This window comes from Solanum verrucosum, unplaced genomic scaffold, assembly GCF_900185275.1.
Source record: "Solanum verrucosum unplaced genomic scaffold, falcon-dt-bn FXZP01000112.1, whole genome shotgun sequence".
Lineage (NCBI taxonomy): Eukaryota > Viridiplantae > Streptophyta > Magnoliopsida > Solanales > Solanaceae > Solanum > Solanum verrucosum.
Genome location: NW_026020441.1, coordinates 1,700,904 through 1,725,868, shown reverse-complemented (window position 1 = coordinate 1,725,868; position 24,965 = coordinate 1,700,904). Strand labels below are relative to the sequence as shown.

The 24,965-nt window shown below is 33.0% G+C and overlaps 1 protein-coding gene and 1 pseudogene across 1 annotated transcript; both read left to right on the top strand.

The window, feature by feature from the left end:
- The first annotated feature begins 15,554 nt into the window (after nt 1-15,554).
- Nucleotides 15,555-17,714, top strand: LOC125808435 (purine permease 3-like; annotated as a pseudogene).
- A 3,256-nt stretch (nt 17,715-20,970) lies between these two features.
- LOC125808433 (purine permease 3-like) lies at nt 20,971-23,528 on the top strand. The gene is made up of 2 exons (XM_049488137.1): nt 20,971-21,726; nt 23,126-23,528. The coding sequence occupies exons 1-2, from the start codon at nt 20,971-20,973 to the stop codon at nt 23,462-23,464; spliced, it is 1,095 nt and encodes a 364-aa protein (XP_049344094.1). The 3' UTR covers nt 23,465-23,528.
- Nucleotides 23,529-24,965: the final 1,437 nt, after the last annotated feature.

Sequence of the window (24,965 nt, the reverse complement as noted above, 5' to 3'; positions counted from 1 at the left end):
GACTTAACAAAGTGCTTCCCGACATTCCCATAGATCAAATACATCTCAAGGAGGTCTACATCATCCTACATTCGAGAAATATGCTATTGAAGGCCCTCGAATCACGAAAAAGTTTAGGAGAGAAGAATCAAGAGAACAACACAATTGTACTCACAAGATTCATCAATAAAAATAACATTTGCTTTTATTTATTTTGCTTGCAGTTAATTTTTAGTGCTTACAAAAATTTGTTGCGAACAAGGGTACTAGAACTTGATCTTAGAAAATTATTTTCCCCCTTTCTACGGTTTCCATCTGCGACCTGTAGAAGCTTCTGCAGTCCGTAAACACTCCGGAAAATGATAGGTTTAACTAGAGCCTAAACAAAGGTTAAAAGTCGTAAAATGAATCTCCGAATGTTAACAAGTCATATATTGTGGAAATGGGGTCTTTTGAGTTAAGACCAAGGGGCTAGTGCCAAGGCAAAGGGGCAAGCCAAGGCCAAAGACCAAGGCAACCCCTAGTTAGGAGCACACTGCCCCACCTTCACGAGAGGGACCACGAGTCGTGGTCCACACCACGGCTCGTGAAGAGGGGCGTGGTCTTGCCTTGGCCATGAAAAGGTGGCCACCCTTTTCCCTAGCCACTGCCTCAACTTCACGGAAGGGACCACGGCTCGTGGAGCCCTCTGTGAAGGAGACTTGGGCATGAGGGCTTGGGGGCATGGTGAGAGATAGCTACTGCCTCAACCTTTCACGGGGAGGACCACGAGTCGTGGTCCACTTCACGACCTGTGAAGGTGTCTTGGCAAAAGGAGCCCTGTGCTCCAAAGTGATGGTCTATGCCCCAACTCCACGAGGGGGACCACGGGTCGTGGTCCATACCACAGCTCGTGGAGGTGGTCGTGAGACCTGGACGGGGACCATTAAATGAGGACTTTTTAAGTATATTCCTTTTTAGTCCAATTAAAGTGGGGGTGTTTTGGGTATTTTTAGGGGTAGTTTATATATTATTTTTAAGTCAAATTCATCCACTTTTACTCATTAATTCACAACACCCAAATATTTCCCCAAATCCTCTCTTCCTCAATATTTTCTCTCTCTAGAAGTTCCTCCATTGAAGAACACCAAGAACATAAAGGTTAGGGCTCAAGAATCCATCTTCTCAACTCCAATTCGTGGGTAAAACTTCAATCAAGGTATGAGAACCTTGATTCATGGAACACTTTCCTCCATGAAGCCCTTCAACTCTAATTTCAAAATTTGGGATAATGTTCAAAAACTAGGGTTTTCATTCTAGCCATGGGTTCTTCTTAAAAACGATTTCATTATGTTATTTGTCTTATATTATGGATGATTTGACGTTTAATGGTGATTTTTATAGTAAAATTCCCTATGAACCCATGAACTACCCCATGACCCGAATTTCATGAATTGTGATGGGTGTATTGATGCAAGATGATTACTATGAATTGTGTTTATGTTAATCTAGTTATTGAATCTTGTTTTGTTCATGCTTAAAGTAGTATTTCTAAGTGTAATTGTGAGACTTGGTTCATGACCCTTGAAGGAGGTAAATTGTGAAGTATTGTTCATGATTGATGAGGGATGTATGTGAACTTATGATTCACTTGAAAGGTAAAGATCCTATGACTATTGTGTAAATTGAGGTATTGTTGAAAGGTCATTCTCCCCTTACCCTTACACATGTTCATATATGACTTGTCTAGGGTGATGTTGATGTTGTTGTGTTGATTGAAAGACTAATTCTCATGTAAACACTATGAACAATAATGTGAAAGGTTTACTCACATGTTAATGATGATTCTAAGGTTGAAAGTTAGTTCTCACCTAAATGAGTCTATGAGCTATTTTTATGAGTTGTATTGAATAAAGGGTAGAACACTCCTTCACACATGTAAATACAATTCAATGACTAATTATGTATAATTTGGGAGATACAACTTAGTACCGAGTGGATATGGATAATGAGGTAAAATCCCTTCCGCCAATGCAATAGGTTGGGTCATTTAAAGTGAACTCATGAGATAGAAGGCCCTCCACCAATGCAATAGGGCGGGTTTTTAGAAACAATCTCCCTATCCCATAACTATGTGCCAACATAGGACCTTAGCTAGTGGATCCACCTTATAGCTATACATTTAGTTCCACCTTAGGCAAGTAGGATACCTTCTTTCGGTGTGGGGTTACACGACACTGGATTCCTTGTAGCTCACATGGTCTATGTCGGTTATGGATACTTTTCCCTATACAATAAAGATAATGAATGAGACATGAACTATACTATGACTTCTTGGTGAGTCTACTTAGTAGGAGTGGGGGTATGGGACTTCACTTCCACATTGCACAAGTAGACGTAGTAGGATGTTATGGGATGGTTCCTTTATATTATGATGAGATACAAATGTGTGCATGTGTGTTGAATGGATAGTTGTTATGAATGACTTTCCTTATATTCAATTAATGTACATGACTATTTCCGTATTTGTGACTAATGATTTTATTGAGGTCTAAAGATGATATGCATGACCAAGGTAGCTTCAACGGGGTACTTAGTAGGGTTGGTATTATGGGATTCCAACCATACATTGCACAAGTGTTCCTTAGGGGTTACTAAGGTGTTGATATTACTATGTTGTGAGTATACATGAGATTATGACTTGCCTTTGACATTGAAAAAGCATGTTGGTTTCCAAACTTGATAAATGCATATTTTTCACTAAAAAGTCCCTTTTTATCATTTTAAAAGGATTTTATGCAGGTTTCCATACTTGGTACATATTTGTGCTAACCCCTTCTTACTCTACATTTTGATAAGTGTAGGTTCCGGCTAGGTGGCATACATTCTCCTTTCTTGAAGAAGACTTGGATTGCTTATCTCCAAGTTGTGGTGAGTCCTCAAGTTCGAGGACGGATTATCCATTCTTAGTTTCTATTGTACTTGTCATGTTGAGACTTTTATTGATGTAAAGGGCTAAGTCCCAAACTTTGTATTCCTATGTTTTAGATGGTGTATGAGACAAAGTCTAGATTCCTATGATTTTTCGATTATGAAAAATGAAGTTTGACTTCTATTGTAAAAGTTTTAAATTTTTTTGCATTATTTCTATGTCTTATGTTACGATGATGCTAGAGGCTTGTATGAGACCCCTTCGGGGTCAAGTACGCCGTGTCGCTCCTAGGGGGTAACCCCGGGTCGTGACAAGGTAAAACCCGTAAAATAAGACTTCAACCCAAAAACTTCTTTTCTTTCTTTTTCAAATTCTGAGGTGTTACAAATTTCTGCTAAGCTAACCAACATAATTTTATAGTTTGGAAATCTGCTTTTAACTTAACAATTCGAGCAAACAACCTTACAAAACACCAATTTGTAAGTTGATAACAAACATATGTGACCATACAATAGATGCATCTATTAAATCATACTAGTAAGTAGTCCACATGGCAGGTGAACGGGCTCATATTCACCTTTTCATATGTTTCAAATAATTTTTAGGGGATACAGTCCCAACCTTAGCTGGTACAATGATCATTTTATCATAAGAACAAGCAACACAAAGAAAATTCTTGAAAAATCTTTTATTTCTTCAACATAGAGCCACATGTTCTCAATTTGTTTTGCATCACATTTGAACTAGAATGACCAATCAATTTTGCCAACTGATATTTATTTTAGTAAGCTTCTAGTTTACATTTGCATGCAGTTTTATCATCATGCTCATGTTTGCAAACAACAAACAAGATGGGTAATCTTATACGAAAAAATTTATAACTTACTTCCGTTGTAGTAATATGAAGATATTAAATCTTCTCATAATTTATAGTCTCAATATAATAATTTTGTTCCTTTCAATTCTTCCGAAACTTAAAAAGTTTTTGTTGAGACTTACTACAACCCCAACATTATGAACAATGTCATTCCTCCGAATAGTAACAAATTAGCCCTTTTGGAACTCTCAATTAATTTTGTGCACTACTACAAATTTTATAACACCATTCTTATGGTGACCATCTCCTTCAAGAAAAAAATTGTTATTATTGTCATGGTTAAAATTATTACATGCAAGACTTATTTCTTGACAACCAATGACAAATTTGTGTTGCCACACAACAATGACCACAACCTTTATAGGAAAGAGTTATTTTTTTCTTTTTTCCTTCAATAGTTCATAATAAAAATACTACAATACTTATTTAGTACACAAAGTAAATGACCAAATGACCAGGGGCGTATCTAGAGGAGGTGGCATGGGTTCACGTGAACCCATGCCCCCTTTCTAGATCATACATAGTAGTGTTATATTTTTTAAAAAATGAATAAATATATATGTGTGAACTCACGTAGAAAGTATGGGTGCACCTCTCTAAGTGATGATAGAAATATAAATCTTTTATCTATCTCATCTTTTTGAGTAACACCTCTCCATGTGGTTGACAATTATACTTTTGGCTAGGGCTGTCAAAAATGAACCCAAACATGGTAACCCGCCCAGAATTTTAAGGGTTGGGCTCAAGATAATTTGAATTGGGTCCAATCTCAACCCATTCAAGTCTAACCCATTTGAAGAGAATCCTCAATTGATCACAATTCAATCTCCAATTTCAACCCGTTTTAAAATCTTTTTATTAAGATATGTTCTTATTGAAGGTATGAATTATTATCTATTTAATATCTTTTATAATTTATCTATCCATTTGTTACTTTAAAAAAAAAGAAAGATTCATGAGTTGAAATTTAAATTGTAATTATAAAAGTTAAATATCACTATGTTAAAGTATTGAGATTAAGCGGATCAAGACACACCCTGTTTTTTAGCCCATTTGAGCCCAAGTAAATTTGGGCGGGTCAAGACCCAACCCGATTTTTATTTCAACCCATTTTTATATCTCCAATTTCAACCTAACCTGCCCATTTGACACCCCTACTTTTGGCGTTTAAGCTAATTTTTCTTTTGTTTTTTCCTTTAATCTTTCAAAATTTTTAAGTGTGTTACATTAATAATTCCTAAAAATATTAACACTGTAAAATGTTTATATAATTAAATTAAATGTGTGTATTAAAATTTAAAACTAGTAGTATTATATATTTTAGACCTATAATTTTTCAAATTTAATGGTTCATATTAAGAATCAAAAAGTCAAATCAATCAAATTTATATTTAAGATGCATATTTTTGTAATCGTGCACCATCTTGCCGTAATCTTGGATACGCCTCTGCAAATGACCATTTATGTCAAAATATTTATTTTAAATCTCTGAAACCTCCTGCAGATGTGAGATCTGACATTTATCCAACCATACATGAACATGCCTTATCCATACGAAATTTTCTTCAAGAAATGGACCATAACCATGTGTACATGCTCCATAAGCTTTTATTAGAAACTCATTGTCATGCTTTGACATTATTAAATTTATGTGATCCACTTCAACATCACTTTAAAAGGTCAAATGTACTAAATGTACTACCACTTTGTATTCCTTTATTTTGATGGAGGATTTACAAAATTTTTCAAATTGGGTTGCACCAACAACAATGTGGGCCAATAACCTTTCATACCACTTTGATGACCAAAAATTACCTTCACATTTGAAGGACCATCTTAAGAACTCATAATATTCTTTCTTTTAATTACCACAATGATGACCATTAACATTTTACCGCACCCATATTCATACATTCAACCACTTGTCATTTTCAGACATATCATGTCTTGCTACCACTACAAGAAATCAGCTATTTTGTGGCGACATAAGTCACTACAGAACACTTGAAAGTCGCCACGAATTATGTTTAGTGGCAACCTTACCACCGTGGCAAGTACTTCCATAACTAAATGTTTCCTGTGACGACTCTAATATGTCGCCACTAAAACGACCTTTTGTGGTGATCTAGCTCGCCACTAAAAGTAACCTGGTATGCCACAAAAAAGCTTCCACAAAATACATGTTTCGTAAGTCGCCACTGAAGTTAGACTTTTAGTGGCTATTGTAGTCGCTACAAAAGGTCTTATACTATTAGTTGCAACTCTCATCGCCATTAAAGAAAGGATTTCAGTAGCGACTTATATTGCCACAAATGTTTAATACTTTCAATGGCAACTCTAATCGCCACAGATACTAATTCCATTTGTGACTAATTTTGTCGCCACAAAACCTATCTTTACAACTGCAATAGTCAATTCTAATAAATTTCCTCTAAAATTAATATATACTCGTATATTTTGTCAATTACCTATTAATATATTATCATCATTCATTCTAATTTCAAGAAACACACAAAATAATCCTTAAACTGGATATAACAAGTACTTCCATTACCAAAAAAATCAACAAAATATATAATTCACAATAATTCATTATTCAATGTCATTTATGCATATACACAGATGAAAAAGACAATTAACTATTAAGTCTCTTCAAGCTACCCCTCCTTTGTCGATGGCTTTTTAGATAATGCAAGAACCTTGCCCCTATTAGGAAAATACAGAAGATCACTTTTATTATTAACATAATCATAATGTTAATAGAAAAGAGATGGTTAAAAAAGAGCGATAATAGAAAAAGGGACAGTGCACAAGCTGACATCACCAAACTTGCTGGTGTTACAATAAATTCAACATTGAGTTCACCAAATGCATTCTATTTATTAGTTGTTTTTCAATTCCTTCACAAAATTGAAGAAGACAAGCTAGTTCGATGCAAGAAGAGAAACAATGAAGAAGTGCATCTAGGGGAGTATGTTGAATACCTTAAGATTTATTGCAGAGAACTAACAATTGACGACTTGTGCTTAAGAGTTGCAGTTACAACAAAAGGTCGAAATAGATACCAATGTGTTTACCTGTTGAATTCTCGACATTATAGAATCCACCACTTTTAATCTCATTTGTTCTTGGAGCGTTCTATCTATTTCTATAGAAATTTTCCCTTGTTCTTCTGATAATTTCCAATCCTTCTTAATTTTCATATCAACTTCCGAAGTAATTCCTTGAATCAACATTAGTAGCAAACAACTTCATAGAAACAAAATAATGAATAAATATGATAAAATTGCAGAAGCACAAAAATTGGAATTGAGAAGCATCTGACTTGAAGGGCAGATTGTTTAGCCGAGTTAAAAAAAAGGTAAAGTCATCACAAGCATATTGTTAAAACTAAATCTGTGACCAATTACTCAAACTAAATTATCAAAAAATAAAAATATAGTTAATTGTGGCAAATGTCTTTTGTCACTCCATATCATTATTTTTTTCTAGTGACATCTCCATCATCATCAGGTAACTCTTCTTTGATTTTTTCAACTTTGGATACGTCCACAACTTAATCTTCATAGATATTAATCATATCCAAAATCGAATGCAAAAGTACGTTTAAAGTGAAACTTTTAGCTAAAGCAATTGAAGGAAAATATTTTGTTGAGCAGCACCAAATAGTTAGATTTGGCAAAACGAGTTAAGGACAAGAGTGGACGGGAAGGAGGCTAGGGTCTCGCAGAAACGAAAACTAACACTAACTTTCTAATACTAATATGTTGAAAAGTGTTACTAAAGCATACATACAAGAAAAAAAGCTGACATCATACAAACTTCAAATTTCCAAAGTCACAACTGTTGACACCCAATTTTGACCCTCCCCGATAAATTGATTCTCGAGCTTCTCAATTTTCTAACGATTTAAAATAATTGGTTTCATAAAATTCAAATATTTCTCGAGGTTATTTTAAGCAAGTCTAGTAGACTTTTTATAGTATTTTTATAATTATATGTGTAAGTAGTGTTTCTCAAAATATTCAAAAATCGTCTCAAAAAGATTTTAATTTTAGTAGGTACTTTATTAAGTTAGTTTAGTTTAATTCATGGCTATAATTTGAATTATTTAGTTTATAATTAAATTAACTATTTTATTTCGTTAAGATTAAGAAGTTCGTTAATTAATTAACGTTAATTCATCTTATTTAGGTTATAGTCGAAATTTGTTAGTTTAACTCAATTTGGCCATCTTCTTAATTCCCAATGACCATAATTGCAATTCATATGGCCATATTTGCTATTACAATTTCAGCCTTTTCCTTTACCTCCTTTTTTTTTACCCCATTAAAACACTTTAGTATTGGGCCTTTTTCCATATTTCTTCACTGACCCATATACCCAACCCAATTCTTCCTCCCCAACCGTCCCAATCTTGCTCTTATTCCCAATTCCAATATTCCAAATAATACATACAACAGGCGACCCAATTCCACAAAAGACACGACCCCAACAGTAGCTCGTTCTTCTTCTTCAAAAGTGAAAACCAGAAAATCACGACCCGACCCAGAAACTCGATTTCACGTCATCAATTCCAGCAACTCGAAACGAAAACAACAGCTCCAAACGATGCATTTTCCATCAGAATACACTGCAGATTCACGCCTTGGACGCGTAAATCGGTGGTCTGCGATTTGTTGTCATCTTCTCTGCAATGTCCCTATCCACATTTAATATCACAACAGCAACAAGCAAGCATGCATCCTACTCTTTTCCTCTTCCACAATGGGGTGATTTTTCAGTAAAAGGTTGTCTTCCTTAAATGGTGAAAGATCTTTTGGAGTTTGACTTTCAAAGGGGCCTCACTCCTATCCGAAATCTATCCGTTTCCCCCCAAAAATTGAAAACCCTAGGTTTCCTTCTATATAATTTCTTTGTTCACTGTGAAGGGAGGGAGGGGGGAGATTTTCTTTTTAGTTGAAAAATTTAGAGTAAAAGAAGGAAGTTGGATTCTCTTTTGAACAAACACTTTCATACTTAAAAAATTTCAGCCAATTCTCTCATTCGAAGTTGCGAGAAAACCTTTGTTCGATTTTGATTCGCTTTTTTGTTAGCTGTCTCGAGACCAAAGTCGTTGGTGGAACAATCGCTGCTTGTCTACTCATTTTTGTCCCGAAACGCTGCTCCAAAGAAGGCAACCTCTCCTCCTCTTAAATTTGTTTTTCTATTTCAGCTAAATTTAGATGTATGCTATGTGAATTTAATTCACTGTGTGATTTGATTTGGTAATTTGGTGGTTCCTATATATGATCTGCTCCTGCTGCTTATGAAAGATATGGTCATGTATATATATATTTTTAAGTGGTATAAAATGGCAGTGTAAGAGCTTACCACTAGCTATTGTTGCTACCTTTTGTTCTCCACGATGTAAGGCATATTACTAAGATACAAATCGATTTAAATGAAGCTATAGTAACTTGGTTGCTTGTCTTTTATTTTTTTCCTTTCTTTTCTTATTGTTGTAGTTTCTCATTAATACTAGTTTAATCCTATGAAGTGTAAGCTCTACTTTCATTTTTGCCGGAATGTTGTTCACCTTATATCATGTCTTCGACTCCCGATTTAAGGTTGTTACAACTTCCTGCTGTACTCTTGTTTATAGTCTTGTAGCTAAGATTTCTTACTCACTCCATGTCTTTGGGTTTAACTGTCATTTGATTACCAATGTACATCCCTCCATTCATTGGTATACATGTGAACCTGTTAGCCTAATAGTTATTAAAATGCATTTTGTTGCTCTTGATGATCATGCTAAATTTCGAAATTCCTATTAGCCGTCTCATGTTAACATTGAAATCAACGCGTTTTACTTCATTCATTTATTTTGTCATTATTGGGTTTGTTTATATATTATGTATTTTCTTCACGGTTATGAGCAAGTCTCTTTCCAAAAATGATCATATCATGCTCTATGAATTCTCATTAGTTTAATACAGTTATATCTCATTGATCCAAGTACATTATCTTTATGTTGAAAATATTGTTTCTTACTCCACCATCTTCACCTAATGCATATGAACTATATTTAAATTTGTCCTCTTAGATTTGTATATTAATATTGCTGCCATACTTATTTATCAATACATAAGCTGAGAAAGTCACTGACCATTTGGCTAGAATTGAGATTTGTAATCTTAAATGCTCAATTTCCTTAATGATTAACATTTGCTATGAGTTACATACTAATTTGTTTTCCCTTTATTTTTGTTTGTTGCACATGTGAAAACTCCATTTGAGTCTACTTCAGACTCCCCTCTTTGCACATCTACGAGTTAAATTTCCTCGGGTCAGCCTCATCTTGTTCGAGTGAAATGGGAGAAATTACAAGGGCAGGGACTGATTTGCAGGTCTTGGAGAAATCCAAAATGGACTATACACGTGCCGATATACGCTATGATACACTGGTATACAACAATATACATGATATATAGGCCAAAGGACAACATATACATGGTTAAAAATGAAATTACAAATATTCGAGAGATGAAATAGAGCGTATGCATTTAGTGTACGGGCTGGTATACAAGAAAACAGTCCAGTATACGGCCCATATACAGCGGTATACAATCAGAGTATACGTTGGTTTTTGGACACAAAAATGGGCCAAAGTCCTTTTTTTTAGGGTAAACTTTAGAATAGGACATGTTCAAGATTTGGAAATTTGGGCCAAAGGCCCGAATTTAATATCTCTTTCCTTTGCTTTTTATTTGTATTTGACTAACACTTTTATTTGGTTCATGGTTTAATTTAATTTAATTCCTCAAGATAGCCATTTCACTTTTTTTTATATATATATTTAAGTTAAAGTATTTATGTTTTATACTTAGCTTTAATTTTATTATTTGTCTTGTCACCTAAGTTTGTTTCCCTTTAGAAAAATCCCCCCACTTTAGTTTATTTCCCAGCAAAAATAATTAGCTAGAAAATTAATAGTAATAAATAAATAAGTAATTAAGAAGCGAATTTCTTTTTACTTAGTTAATATTTTCTCAAAAAATTAGTCAAAGTCATTTTTAATCAAATCGCTGGTCAACCGCAAGTTAGCGTACATTCTGAGGGCCTAAACCCTTCTCGTAATGTACATTTGAACTCGAACCCTTTTTCAATTGATTTTATCTGTTTAAATCCTTTGAAAAACTTAGGATTTTTCTTTATTTTTTACCAAAAATTAAGTGGCTACTTTGTTTTTTTTGGAAATTTGATTTTTCTTGAATCATAAGTTTAATCGATTTTTCAAAAACTTAGTCATTTTTCATTTTATTTATATTTTTAGGTAAAACAGAAATGACGACTCTGCTGGGATTTAATTAAGTTCTAACCATAAGATTTGACTATTTAATTAATTGCTGAATTGCTTTTGTGCTTAACGTGTTTAAATTTGATATAACTGTCATTGTATTAATGACATTTGCTATTGTATGTATAGTATATTAAGGACGGTTTCTGCATAATCACAGCCGGACTTTTTATACTCAACCCTTTTTCGGAATGATCGGCGATTTATTGGTACGTCATGCGTCCAATGATTGTCGTGAATTCCAGCCTAAGTTGTCCACTTGGATTCCTGATTTTCCAAAAGTCACTCTTAGTCAACTAGCATAGACCGAAACCAAATCCCAATTTTAGCGCATTTTGAACTAGACTGATCCAACACCTAAGGCGTGTTGGGCCTATTAGAAGCCCACCTTGTGTCTATTTGGCCCATTTGCTAATAAAAAGACAATCATGCTTATATGTTTAATTGAAATGTGTATATGTCGATTTAAACAAATCAATTATCAAGTGGGGGTAGGGGTTAACTTACCTTGTTTGTTTTTCTTGTAGGATGAATTCAAGATGTGAGCCGTTGAGGACCCGAATGGTGACCATACCCCATCCTTACCTCTAAGTTTCGTGGAAGTTCATGAATGCAGAAGACAAGAAGAAAGTTCAAACACACATAGACCATCTCCCGTCATTAATGGAAATGGTGGCTTATCCAGACTTGATTGGAACGATGGTGAAATTTTGGGATAGCGACAATATGGTATTTCGGTTCATGGAAGTAGAATTGACTCCGACTATTGATTAAGTTCTTGCCAGTTATGAGAGTGTTGGCATACGCAACAAGAGGAAACGCCAACCCGATACTACTATTCTCTTTCCAAAGGTATGGGATTTTACCGAAATCAAAGAAAAATTGTCACTCGTCAAAGCTGAATCGATGGACAGGCTTCTCGGGTCAAATATTTCACTTCAAAAGTTGTATTATCGATTTGGACGCACAAGAGCTTATGATAAGTTCAAAGAAGAGCTTGTTTCGGAAAAAAAATGGAAGGAAACACGCCCCCTCGCTTTTGCGATATGCCTACTTGGGACAATGGTGTTTCCCCAAGGACCAAACTACACCATTCATCCAAGCGTAATAATGGTCACTCATGTTATTTTTTATGGAGTAGGCTACGGGTCTGCAATAAAGTACTACAGTTTGGCTCCTATGATCCTTGCTGACATTTACAGGGCATTGGATAGATGCAAAAGCGGCACACATTTCTTTCAAGGGTGCAACCTAATACTTCAATAGTGGATGATGAGACACTTGATCAAAGCTCATGATCCAACAGAATCGGATCCCTTAGAAAGACCGAACAGACTCGGAAGTCACGATTGGTGGGTGCAGCGTAATCATTTCAACAGGACTGGAGGCCAAGAATTTTGGTTCTTGAGACTTCAGGGTTTGAGAGAGGAAAATGTGCAGTGGTCGATTCAATGCTTGGTAGTAACAAAACAAATGGTGATCCGAAGTGGAAAGACCCCCTACTTGATATTTGCTGGGTTGAGAGGAGCTCGACCATATTCTCCTTCTCGAGTACTTAGACAACTAAGAGGGAAACAAGAGCTTTCTCAAATCGAAGATATGACAAGATTCGTGACGGAGCATGAAAATGGCGAAGTAGTTTTTACTAAAAAGATGCTTTAATTATGGAAAACTCGAAGGGTATTGGGTGAGCCGGTGCCAAATAAGTTTCGTCCTGAATGTTCTAAGGATTACAAGGAATGGGTAAAGAAAAGTCTCGCCGGAACTATCGAACCCGGTCCAAATGTTCCTCATATTATTGCTGATGTTGGAGCCAAACATCAAATTCGACTTCATCAACTCCAAGAGAAGTTTGATAGGAATCAGTTGGAGCATCAACGTCGGCATTCAGAAGAAGCCAGGGTCATAGCTCAGTTGAAGCAAGAGTTACGAAGGGCAAGGCGATGCATGTCAGAATTGGATGATAGCATGGAACAACAAATCCAGTCAGTAAAGAGGTTCAGACACCAAGAAGGGGCTCGGTTGGCTAGAGATCACCTATAGGCAAATAAATATGCTATGTGGGAAAAGGTTAGCGTCGCCAAGCGAACCAGACTTGGTGACGGATTAGGATGAGCTTAGAGTTTGTTACCATCCCCTGCGCGGGATTGCTTTATTTGTACTTTGTTTTGTAATTTATTTTCTGAACTCTATTCCCTGATTTTATGTTTGTCAAGCATTTTTGAATGCTAGTAATGAAATATTTTGGGGATAATGTACTTTGTTTTGTAATTTATTTTCTGAACTCTATTCCCTGATTTTATGTTTGTCAAGCATTTTTGAATGCTAGTAATGAAATATTTTGAATGCTAGTAATGAATTGGCTTAAAAAGGCATTTACATCCTTCAATTCGCTAGGCCTACCTTTGGCACAAAAGGGTCACATGCATGTTTAGGACGCGATATCTGTCTGTTTACTTGTGTGCTTTAACTGTTTATATGGTACGTTGCTTTGAATGAGGACATTTTTAGCCCACTCCTTTTCAAAAAATTTCTGAAAAAATATATTACAATGCCAAATACAAGTCACTACCAAAAAGTCCGACCAAAATTCCATTAGTCTTGAGTTTCTCAGCCATAAAATAAAATTCGACTATCAAATCACTCTATAATCTCAGGAAATGTAAAATTACTGCTAAGATGGAAAAAGGCAAGGTATCGACATAGAGCTAACTGAGGAGGATTTGAGGATGAAATTACAGCGGCTCAGACAAGAGATCCAAGAAACCAGAGAAAGGAGAATAGAAGTGGAGCTCGCCACCGCAGTGGCACGAGCAGCAAATGCGGCACTAGACGTGGAGTTGGCAGCAAAGATGACAAAATGTGTTGTTATAGATGAAGAGACAAGGGTAGGGGTGAAAAAATGAAATTTTGAAGTCGAAAATATTTTTTAAAAATAAAACTTAAAATTTTTTTTTTGGGAGGTGGGTGGGGCTGGTAGGGGGTGGGGTGGGTCGAGGTTAGGGGTGAAAAAATGAAATAATATATTTTAAAAACAAACTTAAATTTTTTTCTTTTGGAAGGGGGTGGGGGCTGATAAGGGCTGGGGGGGGCGAGGGTAGGGGGTAAAAAATAAAAAATTGAAATTAGAAATATCTTTTAAAAACAACTTTTAATATATTTTTGGGAGGGGTGGTGGTAGGGTGTGGGAGTAGAGTGAGGGTGGGGTAAAATATTGAATTTAAAAACAAACTTAAATTTTTTATTTTTTTGGGGGGGTGGGGGTTGGTTTGAGTGTAGGGACAAAATAAATTGATTTTTTCAACATTTTTTTTTTTAATTGGAAGTTGGAAGAGAGTTTGGAAAATGTTTTCCTTAAGTTTTGAAGGGGAAGTTATTTTCCTTAAATTTGAGGAAAATGAGTTGATTTGGAAAACATTTTCCAAAACATTTAACCCAACCAAACATGAGAAAATTGGAAAACATTTTCATACCAAACACACCCATACAGACATACTTATCGCATAAAGAATTATATTATTATTATTATTAATGTACCTTTTTATGAGAAATAATCACTTATGTAATTTGATAAGTATATGTCTGTTAGTTTAAGTAAGTAATACATATAAAGTTTGTGTGGAAATATTGTGGATTAACTAGGACACAATTACAAATAAATAAAATAGAGAAAAGAAAAATAATATAAGGATTTAAGGAGGTTTCGGCTAGCCCTAACTTCCTTGTTTAAATCATTTTCTTCGAATAAGTTTCCCTCAAAAGGTCAAATGCACCTTATATAAAGTCAAATTAATACTCCTGAGGAAGAGAACGAACGTCAGTCTCTTGAGCGACCGATCAAGAAATGCAAAGATGTGTGAGGGATAGAAATAAATAGTGATGGGATAAAGTTTTTGTATCTTATTTGGTTGCAATGTTTGTGATAACTTATCCCACCATTTATATCATAGTGATGGGATAAGTTATTTCATATACATGGTGGGATAAATTATCCCAGGATAGCTAACTCCAAGATGACTTTTTCCCAACCAAACGACCATGGTTAGTGATGAGGGCATAGGACAGAGAAAGTTCCCTTTTTAAAAAATGGTTTATTTTGACTTGACTAAGAAAATAAAGAAAAAATTTCAATGTTGTGGTCCTAAATTAAAGTTATGTCAAAACCCTTTAATCTTGTGATCTTAAACATGTCACATGAAAAATTGAAATTAAAATGTTGCTAAAAAAAGAAAGTAAATCATTTTTTTTTAAACAGACTAAAAAGTGTTTTTTCTTTTTTAAACAGATGGAGTGGTAGCTTTCCTCTTTGGCTTATATGTATCACATTCAATAACTTCATCAATGAGAGTCTCATTTCTTGCAACTAGCTCTACCTAGTGCTACTGCTATAATTAAATACATACACCCCCACAAATACCTCTCAAACACATCACAAGAAAAATATATATATGGACATGGAAATAGAGCAAGAGGGCAACTATGATAAGCCTAAGAAACTCAAAAATTTCATGTCAATTAAGTCACTTCTTATCCTCATATATTCTATCTTCTTTTCAATTGGCCAAATATCAGGTGCAATGCTTGTAAGAATTTACTTCTTACATGGTGGAAAAAGAAAATGGTTGCAATCTTTTTTGCTAACAGCAGGATTCCCAATCTTGATTTTACCAATTTCAATTTCTTATATAAAAAAAGAAAAAATTTACTACTAATAATAATAATATTAGAGTTTTTGTCACACCTAAATTAGCAATATTTAGTGCTATTTTAGGCATACTTCTTGGTATTTGTAGCTACCTCTACAACTTTGGCATGTCTTATCTCCCCATTTCGATTTCTTCTCTCCTTGGTTCAACGTCCCTAGCATTCACCGCGATTTTCGCGTATTTCATGGTGAAACATAAGTTCACAGATTATTTCGTGAACGCGGTGGTGTTGATGATATTAGGGTCGATTATATTAGGGTTACACATGAATAGAGATCGTCCGATAGGTGAATCGAATTGACGATACATGTTAGGGTTTGTGATGACACTTGTTGGTGCGGCTCTTCATGGATTTATAAATGCAGGAGTTGAGTATAGTCATGTTAAAGCTGGAGTTGTTGTCACGTTTGATCTTGTCATGCAAATGCAATTTCTTATATCAATGTTCTCAGCTTTGTTTTGTATCGTCGCAATGATTATCAACAAAGATTTTCAGGTAACCGTCTCTTTTTAAAGTTTAAGCAGTTAGAAAAAAATTACTTTTAGGCATGTAGATAGTCATAGTAACGTACGATGTCCATTTTATTTTAGCATTTTACGTATATAAACAAGTAAATTAGAAGTATGCATAGATTTTACATTACAAGTGTAATTTAATCTACAATAACATGTTATTTATCTTATATGAGAAATTAAATAGTCTAGCAAAGGAAACATTATATTACAATTTTTAAAGTAGTTAAAAGAATTTAAATTCATAAAAGTCGTGAAAACACTATATAAAGTAATATAATTGCTTCGTTCTGCTTTATGTTATAGTTTGAATCGACCATGATGACGGAACTTACCAAAGAAATGAAGATTTCTAAAAGGAAAAAAGAAGAAAGAAAGAATTAGAGTTAACAATGACATGAACTTTCTTTCTCTTTATAAGAGTGATCACTTAAAAAAAACTTCTTCTTTTTGTGTGGAAAGAAAAAAAAGCTTCCTTTTCAAAAGATAACTAAGCAGTGTCAATGACATGAACTTTTTTTATTTACAGAGTGAAAAAGAAATTTTAAGTAATTATTTTCAAAGATAATAAAGGGGATATGTTCAAGCATGAGCAATTTATCTTTCTTTTTAGTCCGTTTATACAAAATTATCTTCTTCTCTATATTTAGTAATTCTTTAATTAATTCCAATATTTTACATGACTTTTTTTAAAATTATAAGATTCAAAGGAAATTTTTGATATATTACATATATGCATGCATCTCCAATTTAAGACCACAAAATTAAAAGATTTCTTTTTAGTTTTCTAAAACTTCATGCATAGTCAAACTACAACGCTTAAATTAACATCGAGAAAGTACTTTTTCTTTAAGAGTTTAAGATATATACGTCGTCCATATAAATCATATGCACACAACACATCAGATCCTCTTCACATGTTATAGCAAGTAACCTGCTATTTTATTTGCATGCAAGATTACAAATCTCATATCTTAAGAATGTCTGCCGAGCTATAAATATTCTTTGAATAACCTGACAGTGTAAGGAAATCTTTTTAACAATATGTAGACCATCACTAGAGAAGCTGAAGAATTTGGATTAGGGCAAAAAAAGTACTATATGATATTAGCATTAACAGCAATATCTCTACAAACTATGATGATTGGAAGTCTTGGGATGATTTTCTGCTCCTCAGCACTATTGTTTGGGATAGTAAATGCACTTCTAATTCCAATAGAACAAATATTTGCTGTCATTTTCTTGCCTGAAAACTTCAATTCTGACAAGTGGATGGCTTTGGCTATGTGTCTTTGGGGTTTTGCTTCCTATTTCTATGGAGAATATAAAGATAGCATGGCCAACAAGGTTACAAAAAATAAGCATGCTACCCTGCCAGACCAAGTTTGAATAACATTAATGCTACTTTTTCTGTATGTATTCAGTGGTGTACGCAGGATTTTATGTAGGTAATTTATTAGTATTACAACTCTGTCAGTATGGGAGTTTGGGTCATCTTGGATTGTGGAGTTCTTTTAAGACGTCTATTTTCGATTGTAAATTGATGCATGTTTATTTTAATACTTTTTAAGCGATGTCAACATGTTGAGTATTTATAGTGGCGGAGCCAGAAATTTTTTTTTAAAAAAATTATGCCAAGGAAATTTAACAATTACTTATATATATTATATGCAAAAAAGATAAAATAAATCATTTTTACCCTATTTACCTGCATATATAGTACAATTTTTCAACAAAGAAGCTTCAACCCCTCTGCCCGATATGTGAATATATGTTATGAGTGTATATATATTATCGAAGGCGGAGCTACTGTATTAGATACTATACTAGCTAGTTTCATGTTTATTTCTAACTTGGTCATCAAATGTTTTATGTATTGCTTTAGTTCAAGCAACAAATTGTATTTAATGCTCTTTCGTTACATGATTTATTCTTCATATAAATATATATAGAATCTATGAAGTACATTTTGTGCTATAATTCTTCCTATCTGATAGAAAAGGATCCCATGATCCTGAACTGATCTTACCTGGGGTTGCAAATTCCAAGTTTGTCTATGAAGAGCAGATTTAATTATATTAGTGTCTATAATTAATTTCTTATGTGTAATACTAATTGATAAGTGTATATTTTATAAACAATTATATATTATATCAATAATCCCTCCGTTTCATGTTATATGTACATCTTACTGAAAATATTTGTCTCGTATTACTTGATCACTTACTAAATCAAAATAGAATTAATTAAATTTTCTCGTTTTACCCCTACAATTATATGACTTTTGGAAGTTTAAACAAATTTTAAAGATCTAATTTTTTTTCCAGAGGCTAATTAATATGAACAAAGGACAAAATAGTAAATTTGATCAATCTATTATTGATTTCTTAATCACCATGTTAAATAGAAAGCGTTCATCTCATATAAACCAAATGGAGTATTATATAAATATAATGTATAACCAAATATATATGATGTATAATCAATTAATTATGTATTGCTGATGTATATATTATATATACATCCATCCTGGGTTTTTTTAATTTTTAATATTTATCACCATATGGTGGTGACACCTCTATATTGATGAATAAAATTATAAAGCTAAGGAGAGCTTAAGCTCGACCCATTGTTTCAGTAGTTGCTTAGCAAAAATTAAGATTCTGACAAAAACTATACAAGTTTTGAACAAATTTACAAGTCTAGCATAATAGACAAAATTATCTATAACATCTTAATTGAATCAGTTCTATACAAAATAATTCTTTCTCTGCTTATGCCTTAGAGACTCTATTTGTATGAGATCAAGTTTGTAAGATCCGATGGCTATCAATGATAGGTGAGCCTGTGCAAAAATCATCCTGGGTCAATGTAACTACACTCCTGATGAGTTGGTACTTGAAGTTTCACCTAAAAATTTAATTTTCCATCTTGTAATTGAATGCTCTTTCCTATTTTCCCAACCACAATAAATAAATAAATAAAGTAGTAGAAGAAAAAACCATTATCTGGATTAAATGGTGAGGCAAATTAAAGGAAAAATTAAGCTTAAGAATTACACAACTTATTTAGAATCGCAATCAAGAAAACGTCACGTTTTTCATATGCTTGAAAATGATCCATAATAGTAGGGGTGTGTATTGATCGGTTCGATTTTATATATTATTGATTCGGTCTATTGATTTTTAGTTTTTAAATACGTTAAATTAACCAATAACTAAACCGATATTTCTTATCGATTTTGGTCCTTAACAGTTCGGTTTTCGGTTTAACCAATAAGAAAATACTTATAAAACAAATATATGACTTCTTTAATAAATTTGACACGACAACACAATAATGTAACTTTACAAATGCTTATAAAATAGAAACAATAATAAAAACATGAAAAGAACTATACAAGTGTAACACAAAGAGAAATTAAGAGGAATGTTTGGTTCTTACTTTAATTAGCTTTTGACATTTTGTAAAATGTGAAGTTGTGGACCTAAAGTCACTGTGAAGTGTGAATTGAAGGCTAAAGGACAAAGAAATAACTAGTAAGATATTGATATTGATATTTAATAATTATGTTCAAGTAAAAGTAGTAAATTACTAGTCTTAATGGGTTATTGGTTTACCCAATAACCCAATATTAAAAATCAATACCAAACCAATAACCCAATTTTTTTTTCTTCCATAAAATCATTAAAAACTCGTTAATCCAATAACACATTTTCGATTCGATTTATCAATCGATTCAATTTTCTACCAATAGCGTAAATTTCTTTTTCATATGGCACCTTAGTGTTTGTCCACTTTTTCACAATTGACAAAACAAATAATCCAAATATAAGTTTTAAAAAATAGGGCAATCCAAAATATCATAACATTATCAATAAGCATTATTGACTTCATTTTTGCTTTTGACAAAAAGTAGATTCATCATTAAACACTTCTACCTTTCTTTAATTTCAAGAATCAATTATGCTTTTGTATATCAATATTAAATTCGCAAGTATAGTTTGAATAATTTTTATTAAAGATGCTAAGCCACACAATCATATGATGTTACATTGCCTTATTACTAGGATACTCTACTTTTCTTCCTATACAATAATGTTAGTAGCTTGTGCAACAACTAGAATCTCAATTGTACAATAATAATAATAATCCTTTTGGACTTCAAATAGTGACATCCTCGTGGATTTAATTTATACATATACTATATTATCAACGATGGTGGTGAAATGGATAGAATATAGTCTACTCTTAACTAAAGGACCAAAATCGAAGGATCTTATTCCACCTTATTATTCACTATTCTTAATTAATAATCTCAAATTTGAGTCTAAAAATGGAAAAGTTTATGCTAGAGAGCACTTACCTTAGACCTCTGATTAAGGATGGAACAGTCTCACCACTGCAACACAACCCTTGTTGGTATGTTTAAGTGTTAGTTAAAATAAGTAATAATATGAAGTTAAAATTTGAAAATAAATGATTCTCGTCGTACCAAATACTAGAAAACAATTTCGTTAAAAAACATTTTCCCTCAAAAGACAAGTACACCTTAATCACTTTAATTTCCTCTTTGGCTTATATGTACCACTAATAAATATACCCCCACAAATTAATATCTCTCAAACACATTCACAAAAAAAATATGGACATGGAAATTGAGCAAGAGGGCAACTACAATAAGCCTAAGAAACTCAAGAATTTCATGTCAATTAAGACACTTCTAATTCTCATATATTGTATCTTCCTTTCAGTTGGCCAAATATCAGGTGTATTGCTTGTTAGAATTTATTATTTACATGGTGGAAAAAGAAAATGGTTGCAATCTTCATTGCTAACAGCAGGATTCCCAATCTTGATTTTACCAATTTCAATTTCTTATATGAAAAAAAAGAAAAAAATTACTATCAATAACAATAATATTAGACTTTTTGTCACACCTAAATTAGCAATATTTAGTGCTATTTTAGGTATCCTTCTTGGTATTTGTAGCTACCTCTACACTATTGGCGCGTCATATCTTCCCGTTTCGATTTCTTCTCTCCTCTCTTCAACGTCCCTTGCATTTACCGCGATTTTTGCGTATTTCATGGTGAAACATAAGTTCACACATTATTCCGTGAACGCGGTGGTGTTGATGATGTTAGGGTCAATTATATTAGGGTTACACATGAATGGAGATCGTCCGATAGGTGAATCAAATCGGCAATACACGTTAGGGTTTGTGATGACAATTATTGGTGCGGCTCTTCATGGATTTATAAATGCAGGAGTTGAGTATAGTCATGTTAAAGCTGGAGTTGTTGTTACCTTTGATCTTGTCATGCAAATACAGTTTCTTATATCCATGTTCTCATCCTTGTTTTGTATCGTCGCAATGATTATCAATAGAGATTTTCAGGTAATACGTCTCACTCAAAAGTTTAAGCTATTAGAAAAAATGTAACTTTTTGTTACTTAGTTGTATTTTTAACATTTAGGCATGTTATTTTACTTTTATAAACTAGCAAATTAGAAGTATATATAAATTTTATATTATAAGTGTAATTTAGTGTATTATAACATGTTATTATGAGCTATTATCCGTAGTTATTTTTAAGTGATATAATAGTGTATATAAAAATTCTTTTATACTGTCAGTTATAAAAGTCAAATTATTTATCTTATATGAGAAATTAATTAGTCTGGCAAATAAAATATCATATAAAAATTAATATTCAAAAGAATTATGCAATATAGTTTTGCAAGTACTACTATCTGTTTGTTCCGATTTGTGTGACAGCTTGAATCTAGCACAAAATTTACGACGAAAAAAATAAAGATTTTTTAAATTTATAATATTAAACATATCATAATATTCGTGTGGTTAAATTTTTTTGAAAACTTTTGACGTTAAATATGCCATAATATTTGTAACTATTAAAGTTTCAAAATCTTAGTAAAGGATAAGATGAAAAATTAAAAATTAATATTTTTAAATTTTAAATATAAAAATCTGCTATTCTTTTATAAAGAAAAAAAAAAGTATTATCAATGAAATTGTTTCAAACTTTTTGGAGCATCCCACAGCAAAAAAAGAAGTGCAATAACTAAATAGTGGAAGTGTGGGATTAGTATACAAAAGGAAATAAAAAAAAGTAGAGTTACCAATGACATGAGCTTTCTTTCTCTTAATTTATAAGAGTGATCACATAAGAAAAAACTTTTTTTATTTGTGTGGTAAGAAAAAAAGTTTCCTTTTCAAAAGATGATCAAGATGTATCAATAGTATAGTAAAGCAGAAAGAGTGGCATCTATAGTGGAAATATGTAGAGCAACATAAAGGGGAAAAAGAATTAAAAATAACTTTTATTTAATTATTTTTCAAAGATAATCAAGGGGTTATTTTCAAAGATAATCAAGGGGATATCTTCAATCATAGCATTTTACTCTTTTTAGTGGGTTTTAAAAAAATATCATTTTTTTTCTATATTGGGTAACTCTCTAATATTCCAATATTTCACCTAACTTTTTTAAGATCATAAAATCAAACATCTCTAATTTAAGATTTCAAAATTAAAAAATATCTTTTAGTATTTTTACACTCTAAGACACTTAAATTAATATTGAGAGTTTAAAATATATACGTCGTCGATGTATTGAATATTTACATTATCAAGTCCTTTTCATCTGTTATAGCTGGTAACTTGTCTTATTTATAAAATTGCATATCCCACATATTAAGAATATTATTCACCTATATATCATTTGAATGATCTGACGGCTGATGGTGTAAGAAAATATTTCATAAAAATATGCAGGCCATCACTAGAGAAGCTGAAGAATTTGGATTAGGGCAAAGAAAGTACTATATGATATTAGCACTATCAGCAATATCTCTACAATCTATGATGATTGGATGTCTTGGAATGATTTACTGCTCCTCAGCACTATTGTTTGGGATAGTAAATGCACTTCTTGTTCCAATACAACAAATATTTGGTGTCATTTTCTTGCCTGAGAGCTTCAATTCTGATAAGTGGATGGCTTTAGCTATGTGTCTTTGGGGTTTTTCTTCTTATTTCTATGGAGAATATAAAGATAGCATGACCAACAAGGTTACAAAAACAAAACATGCTACCCTGCCAGACCAAGTTTGAGTAACATTAATGTTATAATTTTAGTTAGTGATGTACGCAAAATTTTATATAAGTAATTTATTAGCATTATAACTTTGCCAGTATGGAAGTTTGGGTTGTCTTGGTTTGTGGAATTCTTTTAAGATGTTTATTTTTATAACGATTCGGTCCGTCGTTATTTAAATGCACCTCGTGAGGGTTCCAAAAATTTCTTGAATTTCGGTGTCATATTTTAATTTGGGATGCACGATGGAATTATTAAATTTGAACTGATCTGGGCTAACGTCATCCCGCCATAAGGGGATGCCTACCGCTATGAATAGCGCATGCAGAGCATCTATAGCGGGGCTGACGGAATCAGACCCGATGTCTTTTATTTTTCTTCCCTCTTTTCTTTGGCAAAATAAATTACGAGGGTTACTCTGAAAATTCCCCTAAGCCACCTTAAGCTCAAGAGCAATGGAGGAGAGGGATTTCCGCATAAGGAAGGGTAAGTCCCACTGAATTTTGGTCAACGCTCATCAAGATTCATCCCCAAAGAGCAAGGAGTTGCATTCATAGTCCTTCAACAACTGTTTGGCACCCAAGTAGCCTAGGTTTTCTTAATTGAGTAGTTAGACCTTGTATTTATCCATGTAATATTTTGTAAATTGTCTGGAGGGTCCATGCATAGACCTTCCAATACGGAGTCGGAATGGTTGAATGTATGGTTAGTTGTGGTTAGGCTGATGATGGACCTTCGTGAAGTACAATTGAATCGATCATCACATGGCTGCTAAAGCAAGCTAAGTTTCACAAGGTCTTGAGAAAATCGAAATATTCTCTCACTTCGTTTGAGCTGAATTACATTCACCATTTTTCTCTCTCTTCACCTTAATTAGGGGCAATATTTAAATCTATGACAACTAGAAAAGTAGGGTGATAAATAAATGAATTGGGTCAAATTTGAACGGGTTTAAACGAATTAGATTATGGATGAATCATAATTCAATCCATCTAAATTATAGAATTCGTAATTGTATATGTGACGAAAAAAATTCAACACAGCTTGTGTATGCCATATATATGTAATGCAATATTGTATAAAGAGTTATATATTATATCGATATTATATAAATAGTATTTAACCAAGTATATATCGATGTATAATTATGTATCACATTAATATATACATCCATGTTGGGGTCAATGTAACTATGCTCCCGATGGATTGTTACTTGAAGTTTCACCTTGTTGATGAAAAATTGATTTTCCATCTTGTAATTCGATCCTTTCGCCTATATTCCCTGCTCGCAATAAATAAATAAAGTAGAAGAAGAAAAAACCACATGAGCTGATTCTTGAAAATGATAGTAGAAAACTAGAAGTATACTTTTGTGGAAATAAACATTTATGAATGAGGCATGCCACTATCTCTGGATTACATGTTGAGGCAAATTAAAGGAACAGTGAAGCTTAAGAATTACATATGCTTGAAAATGATCCATAATAGTGTAAAATTTCTTTTTTATATGGCACCTTA

What these genes read in the sequence shown, in the direction of transcription:
- LOC125808433 (XM_049488137.1), top strand. Translation starts at nt 20,971, where the DNA reads ATGGACATGGAAATTGAGCAAGAGGGCAACTACAATAAGCCTAAGAAA. An exon ending in TTATCAATAGAGATTTTCAG is followed by an intron (nt 21,727 to 23,125) that starts GTAATACGTCTC and finishes AAAAATATGCAG; the next exon opens with GCCATCACTAGAGAAGCTGA.